Raw genomic sequence first — 10,103 nt, 5'->3', positions numbered from 1 at the left:
TGGTTAACTCCCTCTCTTATGGTTATTAGCTACATTGACAGGTTACACATTATTGCATCTTTACACTGTATTTCATCACTACTAGTATCCTCCTGTCAATACAAATATTTCAATAATGTATGAGATCGTGTGGGAGTGAGTGGGTTCTTACCTTGTCGGTGTAATGTCTATAGATACTCATTTTTCCCTTTGTCCTTCCTCCTGTAATTGCATTGTATCACACCACTCTTCCTAGACGAGTTATTCTAAGTTTTTAGTGAGTTAGTCAATATCGCCATATTAACCATGCCATGCACACTGGGAAAGGAAGATATTCATTAAATTGTCAACACATTTAGACCATCTCATTGATTCACCATCCAGTCCTGGAAAGTAGGAAAGAACAATTTTCATTAGAATGACTTCACCTAAAAATAACACTGTTGTACACAGTGATACCTTAAAACATTTTACTTACTTATAGGCCTACTCGATAAACATCACATTCCACACATACCCGGGCCATTCATTCTCCACACTTGCCACTGCGTAGGTCTTCATTCTACTTCGCTCCATATCACACCAAATCTGTGTAGTGGCCTAACCCATAGGTCGCCACTTGACCCCCGGCTGGGCCCCACCTGTCTGCTTAACTTGGTGCTTCCTTTTACATGTGTCACAGACACTCTTGTTGTCACAATTTCTTTTAGACTGGTGACCTGATTTCATGCCCCCCATGAAGACAAGTTAATGTTACCTAGTTAGGTTGACATGACAACCCTAGGACCCGTAATTGCTAGGACCCTTAATTGGCTCAAACCAAAACATCCAGAGGTTCAGTCGGTCGGTCGGGGTATCGGGATGTCAGCGGGCCAGGACAATATGTCTGAATAGAAGAAAAGCCTTTTAACTTTTATAGCAATACTGGATTCCTTCTCAGTATCAGGCATGGGGCAGTGCGGCATAACGTCGTCAAAGACGGTGTTGGTCTTTCTAAATCTGATTTTTTTTTTGGGCAGCAGCTGGTATTTTATGCTATGTTGGAGCCTATGTGTTCATCACATATGATGACTATGACCACTTCTTTGAGGATGTGTATACCTTTATCCCTGCTGTGACCATCATCGCTGTCGGAGCCCTCTTGTTCATTATTGGACTCATTGGATGCTGTGCTACAGTACGAGAGAGCTACTGTGGACTTGCAACGTTTGTGATCATCCTTCTGCTGGTGTTCATGACGGAAGTGGCTGTGGTGGTTCTTGGATATATTTACAGAGCAAAGGTTGAAGATGAGGTTAACGGTTCCATCCGGAACGTGTATGACGAGTACAGTGGCACCAACAGTGATGCCCCGAGCCGTGCCATCGACTATGTGCAGAGACAGCTTCAGTGCTGCGGAATCCACAATTACTCGGATTGGATGAACACTCGCTGGTTTAATGAAACTAAAAACAACAGCGTCCCCATTTGCTGCTGCAAAAGTAATACAGAAGCCTGCACTGGATCTCTTGCTCATACTGAAGACCTCTACCCGGAGGGATGTGAAGTTCTAGTTGTGAAGAAACTAAAAAAGATCATGATGTATGTCATCTGGGCTGCACTAACATTTGCTGCAATTCAGATGCTGGGGATGCTGTGTGCATGTGTGGTACTCTGCAGGTGGAGCCGAGACCCCGCCTACGAACTACTCATCACTGGGGGAACCTACGCATAAAGTTTCCTTCTAACAATACTACGTTCACAGACGTGCACTAAGAGTGACTTAAACCGGTTTTGACCGAGAACATGAAAACAAACTATTTTACATACACTAACATCTTACCTTTTTTTTTTTTTCCTTTTACCTTTTGTTTTTCAAAAAGCTATTGGCCAAATTATTTGAATGGTCAATGGGGAATGAGATTTTACATGTAATCTGCTGCTGTGACTACCTACGTTTTACCCTTTGTATGAGGTAAGTTAGAATGTGGTCGCTGGACCTTATACTGTATAGAATATGTGGACTGGGTACTTTCCTCATATGTCAGTTTGCACTATGTGTGTGTGTATGGTTTTGCAGTATTTTATAAATATTTAAATATAGTGTAGTACTTGAGTGAAAAAACTTCCCCATGTGTAGTCTAGTCTCCCCTGTACCTGGATCTGAATTACTGCTATTACTACTGGTTTGAGTGGAACCAACTCTTCACAAGCAGTACGTGTTCTGTTACTGTAAACAGCAAAATAGGCGACATGAGGCCAGGTCCTTTGAAATAACATTAATTTACTCATCAGATCTTTCAGACAAATGTGGGCCCTCTTCTCTACTCGGTACATCTACAATTTGACATGCAATCTAAAATGCCGTAGAGGTTTTGTTTGTTTATTGTTTCAGCAGCCTACTGAATGTAGTTTTAGAGGTTTGACAATATGTCGCCATAGACTCAAGAATGTAAATGAACTGTAGGGAAATTTGAAGGAAAAATGAATTTGAATTAAATTAAATTATGTTCAACTTAAACTATACTTCATAAACTATACACTTCTTAAACTATACATGTCCCCCCTCTGAGCACTTCTGTCGGATATAGATAGAATTTATCCATAGAATTGCTCATAATTGCTAGAACCATCGCTTTACTTTAAACATTTTTTATATTACCTAAGCTATTTAACAGCATCAACATCCTATTAACACTAAGCTATTTTACCCTATTTGTCACTTCCTCCTTTCAGTCTATCTATAATTGAAACAACGTGCTAGGTATGTTTTGTGCACGCAGATCTGCTATTTTTAAAAATCCTTTTCTATCTTTCGGTACATTTTTTTTTTTCCTAACTTCAAATAAAATGATCTTACATCTATAGAGAAATAAACTAAGGATAACCTAGAAATACTTAAATTTGGAAAGAAACACATCTAGGAATACATTTTGAAAAAACACACTAACAATAAACTTTCTCCGGTAAGTAGGAAGGCCGATTTAAGATTTGTGACCATTATAGTCAATCAAAATATAACACATATTACAACAGTTAAATGGTTTTAACTGTTAAATCTTGTTCATTGAAAATAGCTGATCCGCGGGTTCACTACTGATTTCTTAAAATAAAATGCTAGTATTTACATGACTCGTAACTTAAAATAGTATTTACTAAGGCTGTCAAAGTTAACGCGTTAATCGTGCGTTAACTCAAAGTCCTTTTAACGGCGTTAATTTAATTAACGCGCGATTAACGCACGGTGAAGTTTGACAGAATGGTTGAGAGACGCATTCATGTGAATGCAGGCAGTCAGTGAGCCCCGCCTCTCTCCCCACTCTCTCTCCCAGTGACTCGACCGTCAGCCTGTGCAGGACCGGTGCGCAGAGTGTGTAGCCTACCAGTGTGGGCTGGGCAGTTGAGCTGTGAGCACTCAAGTCATCGCGCTCGTTGGACTCGTTATTCGTTATTAATTAATTTGCTCCACAATGTGTTAGATCAGAAGCTCTTTGAATTGGGCATTGGGCAAAAGCAAAACTCTGGCAGTTTTGGTTGACAAACATAGCAGTAAGTTGTAGCTTGATGCTACACAGACCATGCTAATGCTAAAGCTAATGTTGACAGCCTGACTGTGCGTGCGTGCTTACAGGAGAGAGAGCTCTCGCCTGGGTGTGTGTGTGTGTGTGTGTGTGTGTGTGTGTGTGTGTGTGTGTGTGTGTGAGACTGTGTGTTGAGTTGAGTTTATGATTTTGTTTCCCTTTTCCATGGTATTTGCAATAAAGCAAGCATTCTCCCATGTTGATAAGAGTATTTAAAACTTGAAAAGCAGTGGTTCTGATTGAACCAGTGGTCCGGGGACCACCAGTGGTCCCTGAGGGGGTTCCAGGTGGTCCCCAGCTAAATGATGGAGAGTCTTTAACTCTTGAGAGTGTAAAATGAAACCAAGTGTGGCTAAATGTCATCAAATGGTGGTCTGTGGCTCAAATGCAGAATACATACAAAATCATTCCTGCATCCCAGGACTCATTTACTTTAAAAAATTACTCTTCTAAGAAATTAAAAAATTACTGGACACATCTAGAATCAATTAAACACATCTATAGTTAAATTAGAAGATAGTAAACACATCTAGTTAAATTCAGGAAGAAATTTTAGGAAGATAGTAGAGCATTGAGAATCTATTTACATCACTGCTTGGAATCAAAAAGTGAAATGCCTGACCCCGTTCTCTAGCTGATTAAAGCAGATAGGAGTACAGGCCTATTAGTTAAATGTTGACAACAAAAATGAGTCAACAGGGCATTTGCCATGAGTGTGATTTATCCAGAATAATAATCATCACCAGTCCTTGTGGAGGACAGTAACGGTTCACATTGGTTTAAATTCTAATTTTGCTCACATCACATCTTGCTGACCAGAGACAATGTTTTATGACAGAGATACCCATTAGGGGACTGTAACGAAGACTCTGACTAGGACGTTGGGCTATATGTCATATGACATGTTTAGTATGACAATCCCTATATTTGGGCCCGAGCCGACCTAGTGCTGATCTCAGATAGATATGGTAGAACCATATATGGATAGATCTAACTGGCTTAGTCATCGTGACAAGCCTGGTCGGAGAATATATAGAGGGTCGGCTTCAGGGAGAAGGCAGAAGTCAAAGCATCCTGGTTTAAGTTCTAACCGGACACCACTGCGGGGGTCCTAACCTAAGTAATCAGCAATACAGCCTTGAGCTATTTTATATGGTCCTTCGAGCCGGATTAGGGCTTACCGCAGTAACGGGATGCTGAAGTCTTCCAGACACATAGGAACCAAGGTATCTGGCTTTACAACCCATATACCTTGAATAGCTTATATGACTCAGTGGCAAGATTCTAACCAGATGGTAACCCAGTTGCTGCCAGAGTCTGAACACTCTGGCAGTCCTGGCTGCTCCGCAGGTGAGCAGCAGTATCTCGAAGTTGTGAGATCCACTCTGTTGCCGCCAGAGCATGAACGCTCTGGCGGTCCTGGCTGCTCCTTAGGTGAGCAGCAGCGTCTCGAAGCTGTGAGATCCACTCTGTTGCCGCCAGAGCATGAACGCTCTGGCGGTCCTGGCTGCTCCTTAGGTGAGCAGCAGCGTCTCGAAGCTGTGAGATCCACTCTGTTGCCGCCAGAGCATGAACGCTCTGTCGGTCCTGGCTGCTCCTTAGGTGAGCAGCAGCGTCTCGAAGCTGTGAGACCCACCCTGTTACCAGAATCTGGATGCCAGAATCTCGGAGCCGTGAGACCTCCCCGGCCCTTAGAGTCAGAGATGTGCAGGAAAGAGAGAGCACTGGTGATGTGCAGAGCACTGGTGATGTGCAGGAGAGAGAGCACTGGTGATGTGCAGGAGAGAGAGCACTGTGATGTGCAGAGCACTGGTGATGTGCAGGAGAGAGAGCACTGGTGATGTGCAGGAGAGAGAGCACTGGTGATGTGCAGAGTACTGGTGATGTGCAGGAGAGAGAGAGCACTGGTGATGTGCAGGAGAGAGAGCACTGGTGATGTGCAGAGCACTGGTGATGTGCAGGAGAGAGAGAGCACTGGATATGATCACCTCCCTGAAAGTAGCCAGGGTTGAAGTGATGGCGTCGTGTTGTAGACGCCAGGGTCGAAGTGGTGGCGTGGTGTTGTAGACGCCAGGGTTGAAGTGGTGGCGTGGTCTTGTAGACGCCAGGGTCGAAGTGGTGGCGTGGTCTTGTAGACGCCAGGGTCGAAGTGATGGCGTCGTGTTGTAGACGCCAGGGTCGAAGTGATGGCGTGGTGTTGTAGACGCCAGGGTTGAAGTGATGGCGTCGTGTTGTAGACGCCAGGGTCGAAGTGGTGGCGTCGTGTTGTAGAAGCCTGGGTCCGAAGTTGTGGACCACCTTTGATACGGTCAAGAGGGCGTTACTTCAAACTGGAACTGCATGGATTGGCTGACTCTGACCCATTGACAGGGAACGCCCTTAATGGGTGGCATGTGATTTGATCTTGAGGTTTGTATGACCCACCGTAACATCAAAGGAAGAAAGCGGGACGCCTGGACGCCCTCAATGGGGTGGTCTGAATGGCTGACGCTTGATGTTCAAGCCTCCGTATGCTTGTATTGGGGTGGCCTGAGGGGTCTACTGTTCAAGCCTTCTAGATATGGTACAGATTTCCATGGGAAATCTGGGGGTGGCAGAGTGTAACGAAGGCTTTCACCTAGAGCTTTATATGTCATTAGGGCCAGAAGGCTCTGGTGGATATCATTGTCTGGACAGCATGATGATGCAAGGGCATCGGAGCTATATCAACCCTCCCATAGATGTTGGAGCAGTCGGAGGACGGCAGAGGCTTCGTTCTCCGATAGGATATCGAGATGAAAGTGCAAGCTGACAGACCAGAAGTCCAGGTTCATAGGGACCGAAGTAGTCCAGCAAGGAGGTTGAACGGTCACTCTCGCAGAAATGACCATCAGCATAACCGGAGACGAACAGTCATCATGCATGGTACGGTAGTAGCACCCATTTCTGCCGATCGTACACCAAGTAACCAGCAAGACGGCAAGAAGCCGTATGTCAGTACTGTAATAGCGGCACACACCATCTTGGGGTATGCGGCAGGTTCAAACGACTGAGTTTAATGGCGAAACGAGATTTGATATGACAGATGAAGCTGTGTTATCAGCAATGGACGTCGTCATCAGGCAAGAAACTGTAAACTACAGACTAGGAGTGAACTGTGGTGGAAGGCACCCTCTGGCTTTTCACAGTATTAATAGGAGCTGGTTGAACCGGAGAGCAGATGAACATTTGCGGAACCCTAGGACATCTAAGATCGAGACGGGACAGGATTTACAAGAGGAATTACCGCAGCCAGCTTTTACAATCTTGACTATAGCAGGAGAGTCCTTGCATGTGGGCTATCCACCGCCTAAAGGGAGAAATGTCATGTTAAAGGTGTGCAAAGTTCTAATTTGCAATTGTGGCAAAGTAATGGAAGTATATGCAGTTCTGGATGATGGTTCGGGGCGAACCATTTTGTTACACAAAGTTGCCAAGCAGGTCGGATTGAAGGGTCAACCTGAAGAGTTGCGTATCAGAATCATGAGAGATCTTCAAGTTTTGCACGGGGTGGCTGTATCTTCCGAGGTATCTCCTGCCGTACAGCCAAACCAAGTCAATAATATTGAGGGAGCATTGATCGCCAAATAGCTTGGATTGTGAGCATACACAGATCGTCAGCAGACTAATGGAGAGAGATTAACATCTTCGAGAGCTTCCCTTGCTGGATAACTACCAGGCCTGGCCTGTTAGAACCTAGCCGAAAGAAAGGAAAATTGTCTGAGTCTTCTGGATGCGGTATAGATTTCAACGTGAAATCTGGGGTGGCTGTAACGAAGACTCTGACTAGGACGTTGGGCTATATGTCATATGACATGTTTAGTATGACAATCCCTATATTTGGGCCCGAGCCGACCTAGTGCTGATCTCAGATAGATATGGTAGAACCATATATGGATAGATCTAACTGGCTTAGTCATCGTGACAAGCCTGGTCGGAGAATATATAGAGGGTCGGCTTCAGGGAGAAGGCAGAAGTCAAAGCATCCTGGTTTAAGTTCTAACCGGACACCACTGCGGGGGTCCTAACCTAAGTAATCAGCAATACAGCCTTGAGCTATTTTATAGGGACCTTCTCTTGCCCCCCCTTAAACACTGATGCCTGTCAATCACACTGCTACTCTGAAATGAGGGGTGCAAATGGACACTGAGCCCCCACTGTTATTTTAACAGCTGTGATCAGGCTATTTCTGCGGACAAGTTTACATTTTGCGTCTGAAAATGCCTATGCTATCTTGCCTTAGGCGTTGGGGGGGCTGGTGAACTAGTCAAGCCCAATGATTTAGGTACCCCTTGATATGTGAGTCTTACTTACAATATGAGATACTCAGTAGTATACGGTATCTATCTGCCTGTGTTATATATATTCTTCAGTGCTCCTGGGCACGCATGGGAGGGAGACATGACGTCATGCCATCCACCGTTTCCGTAACAACAACTTATTTCTTACTTTACTGTTCCATATCTATGTCGTATATTACCTATTTGTTTAAGGGTGCTACAGTAGTATTTACGCATTTTAAATCTACATAATTAGTCAATGTATAAAGTCGAACCTTGTGTGCTCATGCCAATTCTTTATCCCTATTTGCATGATGTCTCTGAGTGGCCATTGACCACTCTGCATTAAACATTACATAGGGAATCACCCCCTATTTGGCTGTGGGTTTGTCTGATTTGACCTATTTGTTCATTAATATTACGTTTGAATCAAGACCAATTTACTACAAGATTTGTGAGTCCTAAAACTCCCTTAATTCAGTTGTCTGATAGACTATTGACTATAGGAAAGTTGTATGATCATATTGACAAGCCAAAAAAGTATCTCATCAAGCTTGACGATTCCCCCCGCTTAAAGGACAGTGTCTTGTTACCCCCGTCGTAAAACTGCTTCTTTTAGGCACCAACAATGTCAACGCCGTCACCATGCACCAACGGAGGTGACGAAATCAACACCATGAATGACGCCAAGAGACTGTGGCCCAGGGGAGCTTATCCATAATGCTGACAAGAAATAGCACTTAGGCTCATATGCCACTTTACTCACCCAGTCACTGCGAGACCACCAACGTAAACCACCAAATCACAATCGCACACCGCCTCAAGAGATGCCCAGTGTTCAATCACATGAAAGGAAAAAGAACAATCATTAGTTCAAGCCTGGAATGTTTCCTTTTTCACAAAATCCTCCATTGTCCCTCTGTCCGAGCGCCTCCTGTCACTCACGTGTCCATGTTCACAAAATGTCACTTTTCGGAAAACAGTCCTTTCCCGTGTGTTGGGCCCCAAACCAACACATGCATATATCGTTCAAACATCAAAGTGCGGAAGCAGTCTACTGACTGTACATGTGACTTATTGACCTCTCTTTTAGCAATCGTGCGATGTGATAAGCGGTGCACTCAATGGTCCAGCAGTACCCAGGTTACGCAAAACACAGTACTACTCATTTATATGTCTGGTGAATCAACTTGGCCAATAATACCCTTTACATATCTAATTGCACGTCACTCACACTAACGTATGAGTTCTGTGTCTCACTTCAAGTTTTCTCATGAGGGAATTGCGCTTGTCCATATGATCAACTCAACACAACTTCAAACCATGTCTTCCCTAATGGATGACCTGTCCGTATATGGGACCGTAATACGCATGTAGTTGAATACTGTAATTACTGGTTACTGTGTAGATTATGGTTATTACAAATCATACATTAACCACTCCAGCCCTATATACATTTTTTCCATGTTGCAAATAACTAATTTACAAGAACAACACATTGTGAGCTCGTAGATCTGCTTATTTTACAGTTATTTTATAATTAAAAATGAGACATTCTGCTAAATTGTTTTAGTTTTATAGTTTCTTAAATACAGCCACAGCCAACACTAATTTACTATTAAGCCTACATTTGAATTCTGGACATTTACTTGCTACAGAGTATTCCTATATCGTGTATGTATAAGTAACACATTTCAGAACCTTTCTCCACCACTCATATTACTGTAATAATAGACTTATTTACACTCACCAGACTTCCCAGCTCGACCCGTCCCAAGTGTGTCCACTCAGAGCAGCTGCTGTCAATGGTAGGGGAGAAGAACGGGGCTACTTTCTGAACTGCCTGTCCTGAAAAATGTCCCTTACTTGAATCTGATCTTAAGTTCCCTGAGGACCTCTCTAATCTTTCCACAAAAAATGCCATACCGATATATTCTGTATAGCGACAAAAACGAAAGGTTCCTAGGAAAAACAAAAACAGGGGTTCCTGTCTTGACTGGGAAAAAATGTGATGACAGTTACAAATATTGCCTATTGTAAGGAGTTACTTACTACCTATACATTTCATGCTTTGAGTATAATTTTGCCTATCTATTTAGTCCAAATATAGAGAGTGACAAAGCCCAATTACACTCAACTTGCCGTGACTCTGGGAAATTGTTATATTGTCATTATTTTATAATAAGACGTAATAAGATAATATATATATGACCATGATGATCAGCTAACCACGTTACTGTTTGTTAATTACTTTGAATACTCGGAC

At 43.4% G+C, this 10,103-nt stretch overlaps 1 protein-coding gene across 1 annotated transcript; it reads left to right on the top strand.

The window, feature by feature from the left end:
• Positions 1–816: 816 nt before the first annotated feature.
• LOC306935467 (tetraspanin-3-like) lies at positions 817–1,693 on the top strand (the record flags this gene model as incomplete). The annotated part of the gene is made up of 2 exons (XM_079518546.1): positions 817–1,004; positions 1,186–1,693. Exons 1-2 carry the CDS (start codon positions 928–930, stop codon positions 1,691–1,693), a joined length of 585 nt encoding a protein of 194 aa, XP_079374672.1. The 5' UTR covers positions 817–927.
• Between the last annotated feature and the right edge of the window lie 8,410 nt (positions 1,694–10,103).

This window comes from Electrona antarctica, assembly GCF_951216825.1.
Source record: "Electrona antarctica genome assembly, chromosome: 13".
NCBI classification, from domain to species: Eukaryota; Metazoa; Chordata; class Actinopteri; order Myctophiformes; family Myctophidae; genus Electrona; species Electrona antarctica.
This window is presented reverse-complemented; position numbering and strand designations above follow the sequence as displayed.